Genomic DNA, 26,705 nt, shown 5'->3' with positions numbered 1-26,705 from the left:
TAGCGAAAATGATTTTAAAAATAATTGCGTCTAACCGTAGCCGAGAAAGACGGGAGCCCGTGGTCAGCGGCGCCAATAGTGAGGTTATACGAGAAAGTCTGCTGTCGCTCCAGGTTTCGCGCGGTCTTGATCATCCCGGTGTTAGGGTCGAGTGTGAAATCGCCTGGAGAGGTGAACAGAAGACGGTAGTGTCATTTAGCGAATATAACAAAACATTGTGATAACAGCTCAATGTTCTTTGGCAGACCATACTGTCTCTCATATTCTCTGGAAACAGTTTCAAACATTACTTCATACATGATATACCCCTAAAGAAGTCTTAAAAAAGCATCGACTACCATAGTTTTCGTTAGACCCTATTTCAACAGATATTACGTCACACATTTCCTGTTGCTGCCGGGTGTAAGCTCTATGCTACCGGATATTACGTAGTCAGACCTACCCCCGGTATTGCCGGATATGAGCTCATAAGTGAGCCGTTTGCTTTCGCCTGCATCCTTGTCGATAGCGATTGCTGCGATCACGTCCTGGTTCGCCTTGGCTCCCTCGGAGATCATTACACTGTAGCCATTTGGCGGGAAGACAGGCGGGTTGTCGTTGATGTCATTCAGAAGAACCCTTACCTGCAAAGAATAGAGATCAAACTAACTCTCTAGTTCTCACAGGATTGCGACAAAACGGTCTTCGGGAGCTGGTGATAATTATTTGACTTCAGGATTCATTACTGAACCGGGAAATTCCACTTTTTGTGAAAACTGCTGATCGAAATACCCTTATTAACTCTCATTCACGCGATCAAACGGTGTCGACTCTCATTTCGGATTTGAACATGTTCAAAGTGAATGAGAGTGCGTAAGAGTGCACTGAGTTGTAACTCTAATCACTGTTTGATCGAGGCTTTACGCTCTCTGTGTCAACATGGATAGTTTCGCATCTTACCAGTGCAGTGCCGTGGAGCGGTGGGTTACCATGGTCACTGCCCCTGATGGTGAGGCGGTACACCCCTTTGCCCTCACTATCTTCCACGACCCCGATGGCCTCCCGGTCAAGGGGCTTGGACGATCGAATCTCTCCCTTGAAAAATGAGTGATTTTGTTATTATTGTGGTATCTTGTAGATATTTTATCCCTTGCTGCAATTCAGTGTAACGATATTGCTGTTAATGAACAAACATTCGTTATTTGAAAACAACAGCGCCAATACTGACAGGAAAATCAAAGCCAACACTACCACTCCACTAAGGCCAAAAATGACACAACACTTACACTAAAAAAAGCCACCAACAACAATCTAACATGCAGAGCCGATGCTTACCGTAGCGTTGTTTATGGTGAATACATCTCCCACATTGCCATCTACAATGGAATACTCAACAACAACAATCTAACATGCAGAGCTGATGCTTACCGTAGCGTTGTTTATGGTGAATACATCTCCCACATTGCCATCTACAATGGAATACTCAACAACAAGAATCTAACATGCAGAGCTGATGCTTACCGTAGCGTTGTTTATGGTGAATACATCTCCCACATTGCCATCTACAATGGAATACTCAACAACAAGAATCTAACATGCAGAGCTGATGCTTACCGTAATGTTGTTTATGGTGAATACATCTCCCACATTGCCATCTACAATGGAATACTCAACAACAACAATCTAACATGCAGAGCTGATGCTTACCGTAGCGTTGTTTATGGTGAATACATCTCCCACATTGCCGTCTACAATGGAATAGTCAACGTCTCCGTTGGCGCCATCGTCACTGTCCGTGGCCTTGACGGTAGCAATAAGCACCCCCCTGGTACTGCTTCCCTCTGTGAATGTCGCATTATAACTCGCCGGGGTAAAGACGGGGGGGTTGTCGTTTTGGTCCAAAATGATTACAGTGACATTCGCGTGACCCTGGTTGGGGAAAGGAAAAAGAGATAAGGTGCGAAGTGTAATAACAACTTCTAAGAAGTGTTTTTTGACCATAGGTAGCCCAGGCTCTGTCAACGAGTAATTTAAACCGACCGGCTCATTGACCGTTCCGAACGGAACGGTCTATGGCATAGAGAGAACATATGGAGCTGTTACTTTATGCAAGTATTCTTCCATAAAAATGTAATAAATTCAATCCAACTTGATGTAGTACTTGTAGTTGTCTAGTATTTACACGTTTAACCGATTTAGAGCGCATTCGGGGCCGCTTTAGCGCTGTTCGGTGAAATTTAGAATTCCCACTATCACTCCCACTCTCTTTTCCACAATTAAACGTTTTTATATTAAACACTTATGCCACGAGGCTACTTTTTTTGTGAAAACTATGTGTGGACGAGTTGACTCTATTTTTGTGGACGAGTTGACTCTACTTGTGGACGAGTTGACTCAATTTGTGGACGAGTTGGTTGTGGACGACACGGTTTGTGGACGAAGTGACTGGATACCCTCCCACTAAGGAAAAAGGTTCTTCTTTCTCAAAAATTGGTTACTAGTTACTATGCAAGCATGTTCAACGAGATCACATTGGGCTATTCCGGGGTAAAAACAATAAAACATTCACCAGCTTGGGACACACACTACTAACTAATTATCCATCAATCCGTTATTCCAGATGAAGGCGGCATTGCCAAAGCATTGGTGAACTATCACGAAGAAGAAACAACAAGAATGGAACATCTATATAATGGACACCCAGAAGGCTTTTTAAAGATTTTTTTTTCGACATTCTCTAGCGTGTTTATTTAATTGTTAATTGTTTAATTTGGCTTGAACATGCCACCAAGATAGGTCACGGGATCTCTTAGTGCAACTCCTCTATTGCTATAGTTACCCGTCTTCCTCCACTGTCAGTGGCTGTCACGTGTAATACGTAGACAGGTTTAGCTTCTCTGTCGAGGCGAAGAGAACTGGTACGAATCTCACCCGATGACGGCCCGATGGTAAACCGATTATCGTCACCTGATGATAAAGGTAAGGCACCAGGTGAACATTGGCGACAAAAGGAAGTAAAGTGATTATTTCTTATTTCACAAAAGAATAAAAAAATCGTAGACAAAGGAGTCGGGTCTATTTATCCTACTAAACCCCTAAATATGACCAACCCGAGTCATCCTCAGACTATTTGTGGTCAATAGTGTAATGACCGGGTAGGGAAACTTTTGTGAAAGAGTTTTCTACTTAACTCTCTCAATCTTATAATGGAAAGGCTAGTGCATGATGTGAATCATAATTTTGAGATTAGGAGATTAGGTGACGATCTTCTGTTTTACCACAGGAAATTGAACTCAGTAATGCCAACATGATGTGGTCATGAATCAGTACCCAGTCACCTATGCAAAATCTTACCTGCCATTGAATAGGTGAGTTGCGCATTTGTACCCAGATCCCTGTCAGTTGCCGTCACTTTGAGCACTAATTGACCACCAAGCGAATTCTGAAAAAAATAATATGCGTTAAAAACAATAACCAACTGCAGTTAAGGTTACAACTTAAAAGCTGGCGGTCCTAGTTATTGGGAAGTGGCACAGGTGAAATCAGAATTGATTGACGCTTCCAAAGAGAGCTAGGTTGCCAAATTATTTATCAGTTAATTTTAAAACCAAGAAGACAACCATTCATTTTTCGAATGGGCTAGCCAGTTGATAGCAGGCTATTTCCTCTTCCATCCATCTCTTACCTCGCTGACATGCGCACTGTAGAGAAGGGAATAGTTGAACTCTGGGTCACAGTCGTTCACATCTCGGAGCAATATCTGAGCGACAGTGTATCCCTCGTGGACTCCATCAGAAACCGAAATCTGATAATAAAGATGCACAAATTAGCTAAGTCATTGGCATGCATATGATTATTACGCATATAGGTGGAGTTTATGATAACAGTCCAGGGCCGTAGCAGGGGTTGGGGCACTGGGGGCACGTCCCCCCCCCCAATATTTTCAAAAATTATAAGGAAATGACCTGTAGGGGCGTGGCTGTGCCCCTATTGTTTTATTAGTGTTTCTGTATCGTGCCCCCCCCCCCAATAATTCGAGGCCTGCTACGGCTATGTAGTCTCAAAACCTTAAATGACTTCATTTTCAAATTAAGCCTGTAAGAATATTCTAGAGTAACTTCTGAATCATATTCACAAGTTTATTCTGCAAACACTGACCACATCTGACCTTTAAAAACATCTCATATCTTTAATGTGAACGTTACAATACAGCCTTTCCTTTATAACAGGTGCATATGTTCACTTACATTGAGCGAATAGAGCGGTGAAGATTCCCGGTCTAGTGGTTTGGCGACTTTAATGATGCCCATGTACTTGCTGTCGGACAAGGCAGAGGAGATCTGAAGATTGCCGTCCTCATTCCCGCTTAGAATGCTGTAGGTAAGCTGGAACAAATCCAAAAAGATTAACCAGAATCCTTCGCATTACTAAATTATCAAAACTTGTGGAATATCATTGTGGATGAATTGTATTTTTGCTATTGGTTATCTTATGTTTTAGGTGTCCTTAAAGGGCAATGGATTACCTGCGTATGATTTCTATAGATGGGTTGCCTGTGTGTGCAAGTTTCCTGTCTATGCATTTTCACGGGTATTGTCATTGGTTGCATCTGTGTTGCTACTCCTATCCCTGAGGATTACCTGTGTTATTTCACGTATGTCGACCTTGAGTTACCTGTGCTTTTATGCGTTTGTTGATCTCTATTGATGCGGTTTAGATTTATCTTATGTAGATGGCTAACTTTGGGTTGTTTGTGCTTTTATGCTTTGTTCTATTGATGTGGGTTACATCTATAGTTTAAAAAGGTGTTGATTTTGGGTTACCCGTCCAATAATGTTTTTTTTTGTCTCCCTGTTTTTGGTTGCTGCCTTCTACAACGGTGGACTACCTTTGTGTTTGACGGTGTGTCCTCATCTATGGCCTCTACTGTAAGGATAGAAGTCCCAACCGCAGTGTCTTCTGGGATCTCCTTTTGATAATTGTGAAATCTAAACACTGGTGCCCTGTCATTTACGTCATCCACATGGATTGTTACCTAGGTTACAACATAGGTAAACCAGTTACATCGTAATAATTTATGTTGAGAAGCTTATCTTTAGATACCCTGGTTCCAGAGCCTCGTGTGTACCTCGCTGGCCACTAAATAGAGAGACGCTTGAGGCTCTGGGACCAGGGTAATCTTCAGACAAACACAAATAAACTTTCAAAGACTAATAAATGAGTACCGCAGCTCATCCATTGATCACCAATTAATTGTCCAAGAATAAACTAGTGAATAAGTACCGTGGCTTGCCCGAATCTAGGCGGGGTTCCGCCGTCCCTTGCTGATACCAGTAGAGTGTAGAGGGAGGTTGTCTCTCGATCGAGGGCCTTCCGGACGCTAATCTGACCCTGAAACACCAAGCAATACGTACAGGATTTAGGCTAACGAGATAGTAAAGGAATAATGTAAAAAGCCTCCATGTCGATAAAAATATTTTTAAGACCGGTAAGCAAAAAAAAAAAAAAAAAACATAAAAAAGAATTTGCCTGTCTTTAGACTTATTTGTGTGTTATGACCTTTTTTTTGCAATCTCTAAAGGTAAAAGCTGTGTGAACCCTACATCAGATAGGTTACTTGCATCATTCTAGTTCTGTAACATAACTGTAAACAATGGTTAGGCTGTGATGCCTTTCTATATTTCTACATGTGTTTATTGCGTGAACCATATTCCAACAACTTTGGCGCATTCCTGAGGCTGTGCATTGCGTAGCTCGTATCAAGACAGAAAGTTGTATTTCTGTGTGTTATGTTATCAATATCTTACAGCCGTTGTAAGCATGTTTGAGTCTTAATTTGATAAATTGCTGCAACTTTCAGCATTTAATTGACTTTACTAGTGTACAAGTCTTCCTTACTGTCAAATGGTTGATAGCAAAGTGATCTAGTGGGTCCCCTGCAGAGATGTTATAGGTGATCTTAGAGTCCTTGCCCGAGTCCCTCTCGGTCGCGTTGACCATAATGACGTTGGTACCAGCGGTGGCTTCTTCTGAGACATGCGCGGTGTAGGCAGCTTTGGTGAAGGTAGGATTGTTGTCGTTGGCATCCACGAGGGAGATGTTGAGATGTAATGTAGTGCTGTTTAGCTGAGGCTCTCCTTGATCGATTGCCACAATGTACACAGTGTAGCTACAAACGATGATAATCGAGATGATTTACGCATTTCTAATTGTTTCTTTATGATTCTTTATTGTTTCTTTTTCTTTTAAAATACCTCAAGCAAGGCTAGTTCAATGCATGAGCACTGCATGTCTGACACGCTCACGAGAACATACATAAAGTATCATGGCTATGCTGCACATGCGACTTTGCACTGCTGATTGACCCTTTTACAATTTTTGATTGGTTGTTTGGGCCAGCAGCATATGGAGTATGCAATTACAACACCTTCAATACAAAACTTAAAGTGCGAAGGGTTCGTCTTGGATTGAAAAAAAATATATAACAACATAATATAGAGTTAGTAGAAAACAAATCCATTTGCATCGACTTTTCTTGTATTTGGTACGCCAAAGATGAAACTATGTTTTTGGATGGTCATTTTGTAAAAAAACAAAGGCTAACTCAAAAAGCATACTCACCGCTGTACATCCTCGTAGTCCAGTTCACCAACAGTGCTCACCACTCCCGTGATAGCGTTCACAGCAAACTTCCCTTTGGGAGAGTCCCCTACGTAACGCACCTGACCGTTGACTCCAATATCTTGGTCAGTGGCTACTACTGTGATGACAGGCGTGCCTGGGATCGTCGACTCGCTGAGTAAGATAGTGGCGGGAATGTTGGTGAATACGGGTTTGTTGTCATTAGCATCTGTGATGGTGATGTCCACTTCAACACTAGTTGATTTGGGGTCCCCTGAATAGAAAAGTTACAAGATTACTTGGATACGTTAGTCATCACGAGCTTTGACAATGTATGCTGTACCTGCTCTGTCTGTTGCAGTGACGGTGAGCTCGTAGGTGGCTTTCATTTCCCTGTCAAGCGATCGTGCGACTGTGATCTTGCCGGAAGTGTTCAGAATGGAGAACAATCCTTCGGGGTCGCCGCCTTAAACAATGACAAAAAAAGGATATAGAAATGAGTTCAATATGTAGACAATTGCCATTGTCCATTGACAATTACCATTATGTAAGACAATTACCTTCTTAAGTTTCACAAGCGTGAAATTTGGAAATAAACCTTGACACGCCCCAAATGGCGTTCTTGGTTAAATAATACTTTTGAATGAAAAGATTTTAATAACATAACAATCGTCGTCCATATAAACATTTTCACGTCCAAAATAAAGCGCAAAAGAAAGCAAAAGAACTTTTAACGAACCTGTGATGGCAAAGACTATTTCTCCCGCCAACCCGTCATCGTCATCCGTTGCTTGCACCTGGACCACCTCAGTGCCTACTGTGCGGTCCTCTCGGACAGAGCCCGAATACGTAAACTTAAGGAACCTTGGAGCGTTGTCATTGATGTCCGAAATGGTGATGTTGACGCGAGCTGTAGCCGCGTTGGGTGTCGGATAACCATGATCCCGTGCGACGACTAGTAACGAGTATCCCGCGGGATGCGCCTCGCGGTCGACTAACGCCACAACGCGAATAACACCTACATTATACGATACGAGCGGTCAGCTAACGCCACAACGCGAATAACACCTACATTATACGATACACGCGGTCAACTAACGTCACAAAGCGAATAACCCCTACATAAAACGATACGCGCGGTCAACTAACGCCACAACACGAATAACACCTACATTATACGATACGCGCGGTCAACTAACGTCACAACGCGAATAACACCTACATTATACGATACGCGCGGTCAACTAACGTCACAAAGCGAATAACACCTACATAAAACGATACGCGCGGTCAACTAACGCCACAACGCGAATAACACCTACATTATACGATACGGAGATGATGATGAAGACGATTATAATCATACCCTACAACGGAGTTGGCATTAAAAATGGTGGCAATGATGTCTTGGCGACAAGTTTCCTTTGGCATTTACAACTAAGAAAAATGCGTGATCTTTTGAGGCCAGAAAAGACAAAAAAAAATTTTTAAGTCGGTGGGTGGAAGAACGGAAATGAATTTGATCTATCACCTGGACATGAGGATATGACTTTATTTATTCTGTCCCGACGTTTCCTATAGTTTGTGCCATATATTCCTTTCAGTGTGACCTGGTCACCAATACCAGTTTAAAAAAAAAAACCAACCAACATGCGTGAATCACTGTTTCAAATGAAACAGTGGAGTAGGAGGATTCCGTTATGCTCTTATGTAAACTGAAGAGTTTTGTTGTCACGCTTGTTGGCTAGTGGAGTTCACGTCAAATCAGATACGTTTCTCGCATCCTTATTGGTTTACTTTACAAAACTGCCAAGGTGGTCACGGTAGCGCGCGTCGTAATGTTATATACCTGATGTCTGATTGATGGCGAATATGTCATAGTCTGTCTGGAGGGAGTAAAGAATGTCGCCATTGCTCCCCTCATCTGGATCAACGGCCGAAACTTTAATGACATGTGAGCCCACGGTCATGTTTTCTACGATCCCTGCGGTGTACAGCGCTTGGCTAAATTGAGGAATATTGTCGTTTTCATCGATCACGTTGACGCGAACGTTGACCGAAGAAGACTAAGAAAAAATTATAAGAAATCAGAACCCATTGAACTACACTACCAAAATGTAGACACCATAGTGACTCTAAAAACCTTATAGTTTTTAGAGTCACTATATACCTTCTAATAATTGGACATTTAATAATTTGCAATTTACCCCACATTCATTGATCAATAAAATGAAATTGCAAATATAAAAATATTGTAAACTTTTATTTTCGTGTACAGGGGTGTCATAATTTTTCTAGTTTTTCCAGCTACAGATACAAAAGTGTAGCGCGCATTAAGGATCTATATGCATCATAATGCAACCCGACTTACCCGAGCCGGACTACCTTTGTCCGTGGCAGTGATTGTAAGTTGATAAGATGCCTTCGTTTCCCTGTCTAGCACATGCGTGGTGTACAGCACGCCGCTGGTATCGTTGACCGTAAATTTGTTATTGTTGACGGTGAAGGCGACCTGGCCATTCCCGGCGTGATCAGGGTCAAACACAGAAATCTAAAATAAATAGAAGACATGCTCAATAAAGGTCTATAGTTCAAAGTTCTATCATATTACACACAAACCATGCTAATGACTGTTTTACAATAAGATCCGTTTCTAAACTGATGTTTTCTCACTGCTTAAATTATGGTTCTATATACCTACCTTAAGCACACTCTGTCCGGGTGGCTGGTTCTATATCCCTACCTTAAGCACGCTCTGTCCGGATGGCTGGTTCTATATCCCTACCTTAAGCACGCTCTGTCCGGATGGCTGGTTCTATATCCCTACCTTAAGCACGCTCTGTCCGGGTGGCTGGTTCTATATCCCTACCTTGAGCACGCACTGTCCGGGTGGCTGGTTCTATACCCCTACCTTAAGCACGCTCTGTCCGGGTGGCTGGTTCCATATCCCTACCTTAAGCACGCTATGTCCGGGTGGCTGGTTCCATATCCCTACCTTAAGCACGCTCTGTCCGGGTGGCTGGTTCTATATCCCTACCTTAAGCACGCTCTGTCCGGGTGGCTGGTTCTATATCCCTACCTTAAGCACGCTCTGTCCGGGTGGCTGGTTCTATATCCCTACCTTAAGCACTTAAGCACACTCTGTCCGGGTGGCTGGTTCTATATCCCTACCTTAAGCACACTCTGTCCGGGTGGCTGGTTCTATATCCCTACCTTAAGCACGCTCTGTCCGGGTGGCTGGTTCTATATCCCTACCTTAAGCACTTAAGCACACTCTGTCCGGGTGGCTGGTTCTATATCCCTACCTTAAGCACACTCTGTCCGGGTGGCTGGTTCTATATCCCTACCTTAAGCACGCTCTGTCCGGGTGGCTGGTTCTATATCCCTACCTTAAGCACTTAAGCACACTCTGTCCGGGTGGCTGGTTCTATATCCCTACCTTAAGCGCACTCTGTCCGGGTGGCTGATTCTATATCCCTACCTTAAGCACACTCTGTCCGGGTGGCTGATTCTATATCCCTACCTTAAGCACACTCTGTCCGGGTGGCTGGTTCTCCGGTACACTTGCGGTGTAGGTGCTAGATGTGAGTACCGGAGTGTTGTCGTTCACGTCTTGGATGTTGATGGTCACCTGTACCGTGGCCTGTAAAGTTGGACTACCGCCTAAAAACAAACGTATCAAGTAAACTTTTGAGGCCAGTGGGTAGAAGACACAAACTCCATTGGGTAAAGGTTTTTTTAAATGTAAATCATGTAAATGCAATACACACATGCGCAAATAAAATAACAATAATCAATACTAATAGAGGAATGAGAAACCGAAATTATGTCATCTTTTTTCATCATTTATTATTTCTTATTGTCCCTCACTTGGTAGGCGAAAATCTTGCCGTTTGCAGCTCACCAAAACATCCAAAAATTCTCGGGCACGAAAACGTTTTCTTTTGTTTCAATCTCTTTTATTCATTTTTTTGTTTCGTAGACCTTTAAACTTTGTTTTTATTCATACTGCAATTACGCCGAATAGGGCTCTAAGTTTTACTAGATAGCATCAACTTTTCTGGCCCGAGAATTTTTGTATGCATTCCTTGCAGTTACCATCTTGGGCCTGTACTCCGAGCAGATACCGCTGGATTTTTTCCCTGTCGATGTCCTGTGCAGGTTTGATGACGCCACTCGAACTGTCAATCACAAATGCTCCGTCTACGTTACCGCTGACAATACTGTACGAAATGCGCCCATTGGAACCGACATCCCTATCTGTAGCTTCGACCTTCGAGGAAAATATAAATACAGGCTCAAATTTCTATTATCTGGGAGGATAGGCGTACAGTGTATTTTTTAGCTTACGAGACCAGCCTATTTCCCGGCCTTGCACTTGGCCAGCGCTTGGCTTTTTGTGGTGTTGAACGTGGAAAACACAGGAATCCTGAACCCGAATTGCATAACAATGTAAAAAGCCTTGGACTTGAGGCTTGCATATCTTAAGGGTGCATATCTTTTGATATTCCTTGTATTCTCTAAATAAACTTGTCACATTACAGGCCCGTACCCAGAATTGTTATTGGGAGGGGGGAGGGGAACCCGGAAAAGTGGATCATCGCAGTATATCCACGGGACGTTTATATCGGATTTGGCAACAAAAAAGTCTGACTTATGACTCTGATTTATGATGTACCAGAATGATCTAGAATGCCTCTTTATTATATATGCTTAATAGTTTTGTCTAAAAATAGCACGTTTATTGTGAACCGAAAGTGGACTTTCGGCCGTTGTGGGGGGTGCGAATCCCCCCCCCCCCTCTCCTGGATACGGGCCTGCACTATCTACCCAAATGGCATTATCGGCAGTGCCTTTTAATATTAGACACAAACTCTTTATCAGAAACACAACTTTTTCACCAACCTTAACCACTGTGAAAGTTGTAGGTGAATGTTCCACCATCTCAACCACGTAACTCTGCTTTTTAAAAACTGGCGCGTTATCATTAGAGTCCAGGACCTCAACATAGACCACGGCCGCACTCCACCGAGGGTCGACTGGGTCAACATCTGTAGCTTTCACGTCTAGTGTGTAATTCAGTTTAGTCTCTCGGTCTAGTAGTCCGACAGCGCGAATGTCGCCGGTCATCGGGTCAATCGCGAAAGTATCTACACAAAAGGGGATTTTAAAGCATATCTAGGAAAAAGCGCGTTGAGTTCTCAGAGAGGGGCTTGGTTTGTGTAGGAGGTAAATTGAGATTTTGTATCAGAAAAGAATATCCTTACATAATCACACGATCTGCAGTGTTGTAACGTAGTTAGGAATTACCTATATATTGTGGAGCTGTCGCCATAGGTTCCTTGGTTATGTGACCTAAAACAGCGACGAAGTGTTAAACAAATTTTGCAACAGTACCTGGTTTATCCAGGTTTAACACATTCATGTGATATCATATAGAAGTGCATTACCTAGCGTCCGGCTTAGTTATGTTAGGAATCTAGCGTCCGGATCAGTTATGTTAGGAATCTAACGTCCGGCTCAGTTATGTTAAGAATCTAGCGTCCGGCTCAGTTATGTTAAGAATCTAGCGTCCTGATCAGTTATGTTAAGAATCTAGCGTCCGGCTCAGTTCTGTTAAGAATCTAGCGTCCGGCTCAGTTATGTTAGGAATCTAGCGTCCGGCTCAGTTATGTTAGGAACCTAGCGTCCGGCTCAGTTATGTTAAGAATCTAGCGTCCGGCTCAGTTCTGTTAAGAATCTAGCGTCCGGCTCAGTTATGTTAGGAATCTAGTGTCCGGCTCAGTTATTTTAGGAATCTAGCGTCCGGCTCAGTTATGTTAGGAATCTAGCGTCCGGCTCAGTTATGTTAGGAATCTAGCGTCCGGCTCAGTTCTGTTAAGAATCTAGCGTCCGGCTCAGTTCTGTTAAAAATCTAGCGTCCGGCTCAGTTATGTTAAGAATCTAGCCTCCGGCTCAGTTATGTTAGGAATCTAGCGTCCGGATCAGTCTATTTAGAGGCTTCCGTCACGACGTGACGAGAGGATGGCTAACGGACGCGAGTTCCCGGCGAGACAAACCCCGGCCCAAGTGTCTGGTTTATCCAGGTTAAAGATAATCACGTGATATCATATAGGAATGCATGACCTCTTCAACAGTATCAAGTGTCCGGTAAATCCAGGTTAATACTCACGTGATATCATATAGGAGTGCATGACCTCTTCAATAGTCAGCATAGTGTTCCATATAATCAGGTCGCTGATACTCAGGTTGCCGAAGTAGTCGAGTTGGTCGATGTTGTTGGGCTTGCCGACTGTCAGCACGGTGAACGCGTCACTCATGCGAGTCACGCTAGTACTGCTGGGTACAAAGTTCAAGTAGCGACCGTTCTCGAAGTATCTGAGCCCTGATTGGCTGTTCCATGTGAACGTGACGTAATACCAAGTCTGACAGAGAAAACGGCGCATAAGAAAGCTATGTGCACAGTGATTTACGTGTGAACAGCGTCTAGAATAGGACACTGCTGGCAAACAGCATTTCCACACAACTCAATCACGACCTGAGCAGCACACTGTGTGACAGAGATCAGAAAGTTTGCGAAGGAGACTTCACAAAACTCAGTCATAAATAGAAGAGTGAGGTGAAGAGCAGGTCAGAACGGTTAGAAATAGAAAAATACGCCCGTAAAACGTGCATGTTACTGCAGCAAAGTATTTACAACTGTAATGTTAATATATATTTCTAGGTTATTTTTTAGTATAATCTTACTATAAAAAGTAATGATAAACGGTATAAGACTCCCAAGGATTAATAAAAAAAAAAAGTGGGGACGACTCGAACATATGACCTTACGCAATCTACGGACTCCGGTCAATTTTTTCCAGCAAACTCCGCCGCCAATCTTACTTTTTTTTTCTGAGTGATGACATAGTAGCTACTCGCACATGCGCAGTAGCTAAAAAATAGGCCCGTAATATGTGCATGTAGCTACTGCAGCAGGTATTTACAACTGTAATGTTATCATATATCTCTAGGTTATTTCTTAGTATAATCATACTAAAAAGGGAAAGATGAGCGGTAGACTCCCAAGGATTAAAAAGAAAAAAAAAAGAAAAGAAAAAATTCAGTGGGGAGGACTCGAACCCGTGGCCTTATGCAAACTACGGACTCCGATTACTGACAAAAACCACTCAGCTACGAAGCTAACACCATAAAATATGGATTCTAAAAATAATCTTATTAATGTTTGTATTGAACTGTTCGAAAAGACACGTCGAGCATGTCAAATTCCAGTTACTTTTCCTTCACAAAGATGAAATACCTGCTACAATTGATCACATAACTGTTGTACAATATGTATTTTGCATAATAATAAAAAAAGTGCAAAATCATCAATCGATAAGTAAATTTGCGGGGGCATGTTTTTGTACGAAATAATATGTTTGAACCTACAGATAACCTCCAATAAAGCTTTGCAACTTGATTTAATGTCAAAAGGAATGGGATACGGGCAAAAAAACCTGAGCTTAAATACTCGAAATGACCAAATGAGAGCTTGTTTACATGAGTTCGTGTGTTTCGGCACGTATTGCAAACTCTTTAAACATCAATAAAACAGTTCGGTACACAATCAAGGCAACTGGAGATGACCTTATGCCCAATCCAAGCCTGAGGTAAGACCCCACGTACGTTAGTCACACCGTCAAGGATTGTGAAACCTTCTTTATAATCATCTATGCAACTTTTAGATAGGTGAGCCTCCTCCTCCTGTCTGGACAAATTTGTGCATTACATGGACTATTTTCAAGATTCAAGGAAATCGGTTTCACTTACCTGAGGTATAGAAGCCAGCATGATTTCCCATTTACGGTTAAGCGTTGCCAGGAGCAACGTGTATTTGTTAGTCTCCTTTGTGTAATAAAAGGCGAATCCGGCCGCGAACTGGGACTGTCCGCCGGACGATATAATGTACCTGCCACTGTTAAACTTGAGCCAGAATGCAACGGACAGGCCGTCCGGACAGAGCGAGGGATTACTGACACAGTCGTCTGAAAGGCACGAGAAGACGGGGTATAAACATGTGCGTGATTGACCAATCAAAAAATGAGGTCGCGCAACGACAATCATGATGTCCCACAATAGTTCAAAAACGTATACAGAATCGAAAACAAATAGATGAAATAAGATTTGCAACGAAACAAGCATTTTTATTAGCTAATTGTGCGTAATCGCGTGTTTTAACACAGCTGAAATACATATATTTAAGAGTAACTTCTTTTGCGCTTCAAGTCTCTTCAGATAGCCAGGAATACATTAAATTAGGAATGCGTACAAAGAATGACAGGCGATACAAGAAAACGTCACTACAAATTTTTTAAGGGGAAGGGGGGTTGAGGGTCTAAACCCCTAAGCTGAAGCCCTCTGTTCTTTTAAGATTAATAGAAATATGGCAATGACAATCAAACGACTGACAGACAATTATACGTGTCGAGAATAGACGGTGCAATAACATCTACCATATAGCCAAAGTCACCTACTTTCAAAGTCTCCAACTCGTATGTACTGCTCTGAGCCGCTGACCGCGATGACGTTACCGAGCTGAGAATCCTGGACAACGCTCGCCCCACCGACCACCCGTGCGTCCGTATTGCCAGTCACTAGGTCCCGGATGTTGCGCCCAGACTCCAGGCTGTCCATCTGCCAGTAGTGACTGCGGTAGTAACCTGGTAACGCGTGTTTTTTATATGTTTGAATAATTATTGATTTTGCTAGAAAGATGAAAATCGATGTGACATAAAAGGTATGTGGGTCTTAAAACATAAAATGACCGCAGACTATTTGAGATAAGCAAACCTTTTGCTTTTATGAAAAAAAAATCCAAGAGTACTTACTTAATCTTACTTCTTATATCGATTTTGATAAAATAAAGTGTTGTGCACCGTCCTTTAATGGATTGAACTGAATTGATTGAACTGAAGTCTTGCAGTTGTAGATAAAAGCTCTTTTCTTCCGTTTTCTTGTTTGCGAACCGTTTTGTTTATGCGCGATGGAGCTGAAGAATCTAGGAGGAAGGTAGGAATAATTCCTTTCTAAATAACGATAAAAAGACGGTTGTGTTTTTAGCTACAATTAATCTATCTATGCAATGAAACTACGGCAAGTATTCGAATTCTTTTTCAGACTTTATTTTCCGCGTGCTCGAAGGTTTGTTTACACATCTTCCGAAATTGTCTCGAATAAGATTTCTACTCTACGATGATATTTTTGGAGATAGACTTATTACTGTATACTTTTAGTGTGTTTTTCTTGAGACACAGAGTCTGAAGGTCATAAGTCCTTTTGGTGCAGGAAATAAATTATTTTGTGCTTCTGTAAAATCTTGAAAATGGCGCCTTTGCGAGTGTGGAAATGGTGTGATTTCAGAGTTTTCTAGCTCAGCCGTTTTTCCGTGAAAGGTGGCGCACAGTCCATTCCTTTGCGTATTATATATAGTATATAGAGAATACTTCATGGAAAGTGCGCGCGTACGGTTTTTATTCACGAGTTGTGCAGCGAACGAGTGAGTTTTTTTTTATACAAAACAACGAGTGAATAAAAACTGTAAAAAGCACTTTCCATGCTGTATTTTGTTTATTCTATACATACTGAGAAATTTATAATAAGCTTATTACATAACATTTTTTTAGACTTGGCTGCAGAGGCTCCGAGTTTTGTGCTGTTCGACGGTTCAGTTGAAGACAGACAGAAACTTACATTGTAATGAATCTGTCTCGCTAATGTCATGCACGAGACTGTGATGTTAGCGTTTTAACAGCCTAACATTTCGCTTGGTTTTTCTCTTCGTATTCTTGTTTTCAAGACTTTCTACATAATCCTCTACAGTGCCATTGAGATTAGCAAATCTATTGTCTTCCATTTCAAACGCTTTGTATTTAATTTTCACAGTTAAATTTCAGTCTCTCGCTCAATGGAGCTCAATAACAAAAGTGACACGCAAAGCTACCCGTCTCCCCGCGTTGGGCTTGAAGCCATTCAAGTGCAGTAAAGAAAAAAAACCTTCGTATAATGAGAACCGCGAACGACTTTTTTCACGATGAAAAAAACATCGTTCGCGCCTCTGATTTGCTGAGACCAGTGAACGAACGAAAATTTACTGAATATTTTTTCAGTGAGTATTTTCAGTATGTATATAATAAAGATAGATACTCTCGGGGGTGTACCCGTATTTTGCGTTGGGACATTGAGCAGTAGCCTACTTGTAGGCACTGGAGTTTTTATTCGGCGAGAAAACCTGGATTTCGCTTTTTGGCCACCATTTTGGACGAGGAGGAGCGGAAGGCGGTAACCGGTACTTAGAACTGTTGGGGGTAAATCCAGTGTTTGGTGTATGGAATTCACAGTAATACAGAGTATGTACGTGTTACACCTTCATTCTAGGATACCGAAAAACACGGTATTTAGGACATCAAAGAGTCCACTCGCAGTAATTGGTACATGAGTCCATTTTGCACAAGTTTCTGTACATTCTAAAATACAATAAATTGTATTCAGAGTAAACATACTTGACTGATTTAGGAAGCTGTACTGAATGCGTCCGTACGCGGAATTTTCCGCGTCCTTATCGCGATCTATGGCGGAGACGCGTCCAACGATCTTTTCGTTATCAATATACGAGCCCTGAAATGCACAAACAAAAGGTTAGTCGACACACAGTTAGCTGACACACTAGTCAGTCGACACACACAGTCAGTCAACACACACAGTCAGTCGACACACAGTCAGTCGACACACACAGTCAGCTGACACACACAGTCAGTCGACACACAGTCAGTCGACGCACACTGTCAACACACAGTCAGTCATCACACACAGTGAGTAGACACAGTCAGAGGCGCACAATCAACACATGCAAAGGTACACCTACCTCTCTAACGTTGAATAAGTACGCCTTGCGCGTGAATTCTGGCGTGTTGTCATTGACATTTTCCAAGTCGATAACCACAGTTGCGTTTCTATCATAAAACAAATATTTTGAATAAAAATCGTATAACAGGTGAAAACAGAACGAAATCAGGGAGAGAAGGTCAATAAAGTTAAAAAAGACTGGCTGCAGCAAAGAACATTTTAAGCGACTGTGTCGACATAAGTAGCCTGGATAATTAAAGATGGAATCCCAGTTCAAGACAACTTTTGATGAATAAACTCAATTATTTCACGAGTGCGAAGTTAAAAACCTTTTATTTGGTTGAAACCTCATTTTTAAGACACACAACTAGTTTTATTTATTTTCATTTATTTTTTCCCATTTATTTTTTCTTTCGAGTGAAATCCAAGATGGCGGTCGAGCGCGCTATCAAATTAACAGTTGACATCAAATCCAAATCCTTTCATTTCCTTTTGTTGAGTATGCAGGCAATATTGTTATATACACCAAGTATTGCGCCACGTTGTTCATCGTTCGGAAAATCACCCGCTCTTCCATTCTGTTTTTCTCTAACGAGTGAAATCCAAGATGGCGGTCGAGCGCTATCAAAAAAGTTGAAATCACGTAGCGATTCGGATTGAAATGCTCCAACGCCATCATTCTGATTCTAACTGATTTTTATGTATCTGAAATATCATTTAAGGTTGAATTGATACCACGACGAGTTTTATTTCTCGAGATTTAAGCCAAAGTCCCCGTAAACGATAAGAGAATGACTTAGAGCGAAATTACTCTTTTTCTGACGTCACAAAATCTTATTTGCATAGGCTCTGAAAGTAAGCATAATCTAAAAATACTAAAACAAGCCTAGCATTTCTACATTAATTTGAAATCCGTTTACAAATATCGAAGGTTTCAGACGCATACCAGGATTGGCTGGGTGGAGGGGGAAGGGGGATCGCAACCATTGGTATCATTTGGAAATAATAAAATAATAATAAAGAAAGACCCCGATAGGCAATGGATCTGTCTCTTCCTATCTTGAATCTCCTCTCTCCAACTCAGATCTGGCTCATTCGCGTCAGCTACCGTCTGGTCAGTAGACAAGGAAGAGTTTCACCATCAACTGTCCCACCCCCACCCCCTGTTCGTGGGCGATATGTCCGTATACTGCTGTCTTGCCATCGAGGGAAGTCCTCACCCTATCTGAGGTTGAGGTTTATCCCTATGGACATATTCATATATCCATACACATACACAGTAAAATATCTGTTTGTATTTATAGATGATCATATTTCGTGTAACGTACTACACTTAATCTTTAAGAACTACATTGTAACAACTATTGCACACAATATATGGGAGACACAAAGGCACATGTCAACATGATAGACTGTCACAGCTAAATATCTAAGCTCCCAGCACAATCAACGCTTGTAATCTTTTGTCACAATAATTTGAGACGCGCCTGGCCAGCGGAGACGAAGGCAACAAATATAACAGATATATACATCGACTATCATGTCATTTTTTGATACAATTCTAGTTACTCAAATTCTAGCCCTAACCCTAGCTAGTCTTTATGACTAATATTGTAGCTACTCAATACATTAGCTACTCAATTTACACTCTCATAAAGCGCTAAGCATCCTCTTCTAGCAAGTCCAGCACTTGCAATCTATTGTTAAGATTCTTTATCATGACATCATGGGATACAATTCATCCAAATTCTTACCCTTACTCCACTATATCTCAAATGTATATTCCATATAAACACTGCTTTCCACGGCTGAAATTCTTGGAAATTGTGGGAAAGGGAAGGGGTGGGGGTGTCCTATTAGAAAATTCCATTTGTAGGAGTAAGCGAAAGTGGGGCCAGTAAGGCTCGAAGAATGTAATTCAGGTCTTCTTGACTAAAGTCTAGTCACTCAATTCACACTCTCTTACGTTGCTAAGCATCCCTCTTCTAGCAAGTCCAACACTTGCAATCTATTATTGCCGTAGTCACTCACAATAATCTGAGACTCGCCTAGCCACTTGACATCTTGGGGCATGTTAAACTGCCGGGGCCCCCGACCGAAGGACCCGATACTTCGTTCAAGCCTTCTATCCCTATAAATGTGAACCATGTGTTTATCCTTCTCACAAACCGCCACAAGTTGACCATCGGGTGAGACGGCAAGACCTCTTGGCTCATGAAGTACATGAAACGCGCCTCGACAATCACGGAACACGTCCACGAACTCACCTAGATCATTGAACACCGAGACTCTTGTGTGACCACTAGCCGTCACGTAATATAGCCCGTGACTGTAAACGCAATACCGGAAATGCATACTTTCCCGGCCTCCAAAACTCCTGATGAAATCCCCATTTGATGAAAGAACCTGTATGCGGTTATTGACGCTGTCACACACCAGAACCTCGCCATCTTTACCAAGGGATAAACCAAGGGGCCCCCGTACCTCGCCTTTGCCATGCCCACTCTTGCAAAATGTCCCCACGAAGTCGCCAGTGTTAGTTAATGTGTAAATGGCATCGTTGCCCACGTCTGAGACCAGCAGCAGGTTCGAGTCTAGAAGATGTACGACACAGCAAGGCTGCTTCAGGCGGCCGCTGCCGATGGTCCTCACAAACGCACCATGACTCAGGAACATTTTCACTTCATGATATTTTCTGCCGCAGACAAGCACTAAAGACGTAGATGGGTTGATATCGATGGTGTCTATTCCGAGGGGATTTTCGACAGAGAACTTTTCCGGCGGTAGCACAGTTAGTTCATGGGCGGATGTAGCCCCCTTCCCATTTACTTTGACTGACAGATGATAAACACCAGGTTTCCCCGCAGTCAGTTCGAATTGATATATTCCTGTTTTGGAATCAATGCACTGTAATAGCTGCTCGGACTTGGAACCATCGTTTATGGCTACAGCTAAGGCATCCCTTGGACAGTAGGTGCTTAACCCGGATGTGTGTCTGGTGTTGACGGTCATTGTAACCATCTCACCTTCTCTGCAATATTCTTTATCTATTGTCCAAGTAGTCTTGGATGGGTCAACTAAACAAGGGTATACCTCGACCTTGCCTACTTCACCACATTCAATAACTTGAAGGATAGCAGTATTGGGATGGTACTCTAGATGGACGGAAATAAAATCCACTGGGATTTCAAGATCCTCTTCCTCATTCTCGTACGTTTCTTCATCGTTCTCGTACGTTTCTTTATCGTTCCCGTATGTACCTTCCTGTTTTCTCTTCTCGTTGCTTTCGAGCCTTTCTAGATATTCTTCCGCTTTTGTGATCTTTTCTTGAATCCCCTTTTCCACTTTTGCCGCGCGCTGGTTGGTTTCTTGTATCAATCTCATGAAGTATGCTGTGATGCTAATAAGAGTCTGTTCAATATGCCCGACAGCGGCAGCTCTCTGTTTCTCGACATAAACAACTTCCTGCTCAAGAAGACGTTTCAGACGTTTTGCTCTCTCGATCACAGCTTTGGGTCTTCTTTTGAGAAAGCATATCAAGGCCCTGCGCTCGTATTTTTCCACAAATATGGGTTTATGCGAGGTTTTAAGAAATGAGCTCTTTATGTCTACAGCGAACAAATATGACAATAAACTAAACCCTCAAAAAGGGCATGCGGAAATGTATAATAAGGTCGCTTGGGCTAAGATTGATCCGTTATATATTTGCATAGTCACGCATTCTCGTCTGCTGCCACAAAACTCTTCCCTTGCATATCAGACCGACGTAAAAAGAAATGAACTGAAAAAAACTTGGGATGTGCTGGACTTCATTCATATTTGAAAATTGCATATACTTAATGCGCTCAGACTTTTCCACAAATATGGGTTTATGCGAGGTTTTAAGAAATGAGCTCTTTATGTCTACAGCGAACAAATGACAATAAACTAAACCCTCAAAAAGGGCATGTGGAAATGTATAATAAGGTCGCTTGGACTAAGATTGATCCGTTATATATTTGCATAGTCACGCATACTCGACTGCTGCCACAAAACTCTTCCCCTGCATATCAGACCGACGTAAAAAGAAATGAACTGAAAAAAACTTGGGATGTGCTGGACTTCATTCATATTTGAAAATTGCATTTACTTAATGTAGAAGATATGAAATACTTGAAAGTTGAATTGCTGTCCAACGAAGCGTGAGACAAACAAAGCGCCTCGCTAAACAGTTTTGAAAAAAAAAAATCTACAGAGTTAAGGATGACCTTATTTATCAACATTTTTATTGCCAAAATCGTTCTGGTCATTGTCAAGTTACCGTAGGAGGGCCAGTGGGATTATCGGTCATATTTACCCGCGGGGTCCGTGCCCAGTTGTCTTATATGGTTGTTTATGGTTGTAATGTTTTTGCGTCTCGCACTACTAATTTGTTGTTACTAGGTTTGTGATGATTAAACCTTCTTCAATCCGCCCTTAAGAATCCTGTTAATGACGAAACTTGGCAGAGTCGACTACCAGTTTTTAGTGAATTAGAGGAAGAGCAGGTGGAGTGAAACTTTGAACGCCCACTTTATTTTGCTGTGCATATAGTCCAGCCAATCTATAGTTCAGCATAGTTATAGTCCGGTAAATCTATAGTTCCAGGTTTAACAAATCATAGCATTATGACGCCATGAGGTGATCGCAACAATATACTTTAAGTTATCGAAGGAACTTATTTCAAAAGACGTTATCATTGCAAACTGCAAATGTCGATTGGCAAATGGAAGTTCTATGACCATTTGTCTCATTATATTTCCCCCGAATGCAGAATAGATGTTGATCACTGATACCACATTACATTTAAGAATAAATAGTTTAAGAATAAATAGTACCTATAAAATACTTTCGGTATTTTGGAAATGCCTTTCGCCAATCGTTGTTTGCACTGCCATTTTTTTAAAATTAAGTATACATTATACTAACAACTTTGTAATAATTACAAAGGCATGCGCAACCTGGGTGAACCACTTACCCCGATAGTGCGGGCTCGCCCTTGTCAGTGGCCGTGAGCACGAGTGAGTAGGACTTACGCCCAGTGTCAAAATCGAACTCTGTTGACACCGAGAGCGCACCGCTACTGGGGTTTACACTAAACCTTGGGGGTGTCTGACAAAGAAATAAAAAAAGTTATATATAAATGAGGTAGCCGTAATGCCAAGGTGTGTCGCGGAGCCACTCCCGGGGGATCAAGGGTTTGTCGCGGTAGGCCCGCCATTCCGTCGGCATTTGTTCGCCACGCTTTTGGGGGTTCGGCGTTGTTGAGAGGTTGTCAGCTCTGAAGACCAGAGTGTGGTAGCCTTTATAGTCTTACATATTGTAGGGTAGTGGTTAGTCTTATGCTCCCGCTTGAATAACATGAAAATCATTGAAGCTGTTTTGTTCAAAAAAACTTTCTTTGCATTATTTGTTAAGTTATATTTAAGTTGTTTAGGATGGGTAGTACATTTTCGAAGTGATTTAAGCGGAATTTCAAGATCAAGTAGCCTGTAAAACCATGCCTTGGATCAAGGAATATTAAGGAGGAAAATCTTGCACTTCGATTGTGTACCCACTTACACAAAAAATCGAGAAAACGAACAAAAACAGGTGCAAAAGAAATACCCACCCCCTCTCCCTTTAAATATCTAATTGTCAATTCCCCTACCTCACTGTTGCCAGAGGAGATGTGATAGGAAATCTGTCCATTAGTTCCCAGGTCCCTATCCACACAGCTCGGTTGCAGGACCACAGTACCCAGAGTAATGTTCTCGGGGATTCTAACACTGTACATTGCTGGTACACAACAAAACAAAACATCATGGATATACGCGGTTCATCCTTAAATGTAGAAAATCATAGCAAACATATGTTGTGCATCGTCTAAAATGGTCTATGGGAGACGTGTACATTCCTGTGGTAATAAAATCTATACAGAACTTATGGGTGGCGAAGATCGAGCGGTAATTGTGACAGAATATGCATACCTACCTTGGCTGAACTCGGGGGGAGAGTCGTTCACATCAGATATAGTTATCGTAACCTAATACGACAGAACAATCTTATATTATTGTCTTTCCTATGTCGGTTTGCAATAGGAGTCCTTTTAAAATTTTGATAAATATGCAGACATGGCCTCGCCAAAAAGTTGCCTCCTATATTATGCCAGTTTTAGTGTAAATCTAAGTACTAATGCTGAATCCGTAATTCAAAAAGAATATCATTTTAGTGGTCTGTTTCACTTGCCTTTGTGGTGGAATTGAGGGAGTTATTGCCAGCGTCTTCAACAAGAATCTGCAGAAAGACAACTGATTTAATTTCCCTGTATACAATCAATATTCCTTTTTCGTGAGCTTTCTTTTATTTTAATGCTCGTTAGGGTCGATGCGCTTATATTAGTTTTAGTTTTGACAATGGGCGAACATTTGAGAGAGTGGGAGCATATTGGGCTCTTTTTCAAATTCAAACTACTCTATATAGGAATACATTGTGAAGTCTTCATTTGCAGCTCATGGGTAAAGATGGTGAAAACTATTGCATTGAATCATCCATATTTCCCAGTATCCAGTAGAAATAAACCGGGAAATGTATGTTACATAAGTGGAACTTTTGATTTGATTTTTTTTAAATTGTTTAAGACTGAAAATGAGCTGTGCCCATGGCCCTAAAAGGCCTGTATTAGGTCATCCCTATTGCTGGGGTGAAGAGGGAGACTTTTTTGAAGCTGGACGCTAAACAAGAATTTAAAGAATTTTCAAGATTTTGATTCTCGGAGATTACTGGGAACGGTCTCTTTATACGTTCGTCTTGCTGCCAAAAACCGGAAGTGTTTTTTTTCCACTTCTTTTTTCTTTCTTTTTCTTTATACTCTTTCGGTAGCCCAATTCAGTCTCCATTTTCACCTACAGATATAATCCGACTGACGCTCTTTTAACGTAATAAAGTTTACCGATTGAAGCATAGTTACCTCAAGTGTATATGCGCCCTCGTTCCGTGGCGGATCTCTATCCAGCGGACTCTTTACGTAGACACGCGCGCTACTGCTGTCGATGAAGAATCTCCCAAGGGAGTTACCGCTAACAATAGAGTAATGCAGATTCTGGCTGATCCCACTGTCAATGTCACGTGCTTGGACCTGAATGATCCCTGTCCCCGGCGCCGTGTCTTCAGGGATGGTGAGAGAGTACTGGGACTGAGGGAACACAGGGCTGTTGTCATTCATATCCTGTAGATAAAGACGATATCACTTTGTGGTCGCACTTGTAAGGGTAAATACAACTGACAAAGAACTTGAAAAACCATACGTCTAAACCGGCATTGTTGGAGAAATGTGTAGAGTAGTAGTGCCTATTTCAATCGTTCACTTAACCCATTGGCTCCTGGCTATTTTTTAGCTGAATTTACAAAAAAAGACTGAAAACAGATACCCCCCTATTTTGAGTTTTATACAGCCTGTCAAAGTCAAACACAGCTGCACCTAGTCAGCGTTATCCAAGCTTTTCAACAGTGCTTTGCGGTCCCCACTTTTAATCCCTTGTCGTTGTGCTTAAGCCAGCACAAGTTGATGGTTGCTTGCATTTTTCATCAAAAATACAGCTATGAGCATATTAGGAGAGTGTCTCAGGACATCATGAAGTCTATTGGGGCATTATTGAGTGCTTTGCTTATGGATATTTGCAAGCAAAGGTGGATTCATGATGATTTTTTCTTGATTAGCTTTGCCTGGATGAGAAAATAATTTTCTTATGAATCACCACATCTCTCCTAAATGCTGTCTGAAACCAAATTGATTCCAAAAATGTTTACACTGCTATTCTGGGTCTGTATGACCTGGACTTGATTTCTTTGGCTTCGGGGTGAAAAGACTTATAAAAAACCATCTGACTTTGGGGAGAGTAGTGTTGACTGGCCCTCCCCTCGTGAATTTTTCCCTGGATCTCCCAGAATGCTTTGCAATCCGTAAAGGCATCTTCGTGGTTTTACGAGCCTTCAAGGACTGAATATTGTGTTTTGAGGCCATTGAAATTAACCTGGAGGATCAGAATAAGGGTATTTATTTGTGTCTTGAGCTGTGTTTGCTGATCTCTCTCCCTTGTGTGGTATTTTGAGCGTTTTATTGAGAGGAGTGATTCTGCTTTTCTTTCCTTGTTCGATTTGAAATTCGTCAAAGAACATGTGCTATTATTTGGCTTAAGAGTAGTTGCCAACACCTTGGTTGGATGCATATCTTCAAGACCATTTATCCCTTAGACTGATGCCTGAGTATCTTCATCTTGTTGTGTTTATTTTGCATTTATGAATTTTTTTGGTTGTGGGTACTTCCCAAAGCCGGTACAGGCCGGCTGAGGGGTCAATGTGTTAAGCACCCACAAGGTTTACACAGAACTGTGTCATTTTTTGTGCTATCTATGGCGCAATGTAGCCTGCACACAGGCGCTAGTGTGTGGGCCGAGCGAAAAGTTTGTTCGTGTGGGCAGTTTGTTTTGGACGCTTTAGGAGAAATCCTCTCCTCTCGCGATAGCGAGGGATTTCGAATGCGTGCGAAGCACGTCTTGGCGCGTGAAGCGCGCTCTTGGGAAATCCGCTCGCGATACAGGGCTCCTGAACACTCGAAAGGCTAAAAGCCCCTCCGACTAAAACCGCGCGCCACAGGGCTCCTAAACACTCGAAAGGCTAAAAGTCCGATTCAGCACAAAGAGAGCCTGTTCGCAGGCTAGGCGCAATGCGGACAACGATACATACTTGATTTCCAAGTGCGACCATATTGAAAATATGTGAATTACTGGGCGTTGACCTTCGATCCATCCTTTGTTGATTTCTACTAAAGTTTACTCTACTAGTGTTCTAGTATTCTACTAGCGCTACTAGTAGAAACACTTTCAAATCCTCGTCGTTACTCCTTGTCACTAAGCGGACAATGTCTTGCGGTTCCTGTTTTTTATTCGCATAATCAAGAAATGTGAACTTTACTACTTTGAACGTGGAAATGATTGCGTAACTTTCATTCTAAAAAGCGGGGAAGTCGGAAAAGGGAAACATTCTTGTAACCTTATGTAACCGTTTTCTCATTTTAGCGAAAGCTTGGGGGATAAACACCCGCTTGTAATGCGGTAAACATTAAAAAAGGAAGGCCGTAAACAAAAGCCGACCTGACACACCCCTTTTTTAATACATAACATTTTTCGTGTAAATACAATTATTAGCAGATCCTTATTTTAAGG

The 26,705-nt window shown here is 41.9% G+C and overlaps 2 protein-coding genes across 5 annotated transcripts in view; both read right to left on the bottom strand.

Annotated features, from left to right (window-relative positions):
• LOC5506165 (protocadherin Fat 4-like) overlaps nucleotides 1–26,705 on the bottom strand; it is a 74,346-nt gene that overhangs the window by 29,498 nt on the left and 18,143 nt on the right. For all 4 annotated transcript variants that reach the window (XM_048724532.1, XM_048724529.1, XM_048724530.1 and 1 more), the window contains 30 exons: nucleotides 24,452–24,709; nucleotides 23,731–23,778; nucleotides 23,476–23,527; nucleotides 23,153–23,280; nucleotides 22,481–22,614; nucleotides 17,504–17,591; nucleotides 17,142–17,256; nucleotides 15,117–15,302; nucleotides 14,413–14,627; nucleotides 12,773–13,025; nucleotides 11,911–11,955; nucleotides 11,506–11,750; nucleotides 10,699–10,873; nucleotides 10,124–10,263; nucleotides 8,972–9,151; nucleotides 8,450–8,666; nucleotides 7,340–7,618; nucleotides 6,944–7,066; nucleotides 6,601–6,874; nucleotides 5,878–6,148; nucleotides 5,263–5,370; nucleotides 4,868–5,014; nucleotides 4,227–4,364; nucleotides 3,665–3,784; nucleotides 3,334–3,421; nucleotides 2,819–2,946; nucleotides 1,687–1,908; nucleotides 940–1,074; nucleotides 443–623; nucleotides 36–163 (listed from right to left, as the gene is read on the bottom strand). In XM_048724532.1, the coding sequence (XP_048580489.1) occupies nucleotides 36–163; nucleotides 443–623; nucleotides 940–1,074; nucleotides 1,687–1,908; nucleotides 2,819–2,946; nucleotides 3,334–3,421; nucleotides 3,665–3,784; nucleotides 4,227–4,364; nucleotides 4,868–5,014; nucleotides 5,263–5,370; nucleotides 5,878–6,148; nucleotides 6,601–6,874; nucleotides 6,944–7,066; nucleotides 7,340–7,618; nucleotides 8,450–8,666; nucleotides 8,972–9,151; nucleotides 10,124–10,263; nucleotides 10,699–10,873; nucleotides 11,506–11,750; nucleotides 11,911–11,955; nucleotides 12,773–13,025; nucleotides 14,413–14,627; nucleotides 15,117–15,302; nucleotides 17,142–17,256; nucleotides 17,504–17,591; nucleotides 22,481–22,614; nucleotides 23,153–23,280; nucleotides 23,476–23,527; nucleotides 23,731–23,778; nucleotides 24,452–24,709 (4,821 nt within the window). The remainder of the gene's footprint in view (nucleotides 1–35; nucleotides 164–442; nucleotides 624–939; nucleotides 1,075–1,686; nucleotides 1,909–2,818; nucleotides 2,947–3,333; nucleotides 3,422–3,664; nucleotides 3,785–4,226; nucleotides 4,365–4,867; nucleotides 5,015–5,262; nucleotides 5,371–5,877; nucleotides 6,149–6,600; nucleotides 6,875–6,943; nucleotides 7,067–7,339; nucleotides 7,619–8,449; nucleotides 8,667–8,971; nucleotides 9,152–10,123; nucleotides 10,264–10,698; nucleotides 10,874–11,505; nucleotides 11,751–11,910; nucleotides 11,956–12,772; nucleotides 13,026–14,412; nucleotides 14,628–15,116; nucleotides 15,303–17,141; nucleotides 17,257–17,503; nucleotides 17,592–22,480; nucleotides 22,615–23,152; nucleotides 23,281–23,475; nucleotides 23,528–23,730; nucleotides 23,779–24,451; nucleotides 24,710–26,705) is intronic.
• LOC116613992 (tripartite motif-containing protein 3) lies at nucleotides 18,760–22,458 on the bottom strand. Its single transcript, XM_032374525.2, has one exon. It carries the CDS (start codon nucleotides 20,866–20,868, stop codon nucleotides 19,447–19,449), a length of 1,422 nt encoding a protein of 473 aa, XP_032230416.2. The 5' UTR covers nucleotides 20,869–22,458; the 3' UTR covers nucleotides 18,760–19,446.

The sequence above is a fragment of the Nematostella vectensis genome, chromosome 3, assembly GCF_932526225.1.
Source record: "Nematostella vectensis chromosome 3, jaNemVect1.1, whole genome shotgun sequence".
Taxonomy (NCBI): domain Eukaryota; kingdom Metazoa; phylum Cnidaria; class Anthozoa; order Actiniaria; family Edwardsiidae; genus Nematostella; species Nematostella vectensis.
This window is presented reverse-complemented; position numbering and strand designations above follow the sequence as displayed.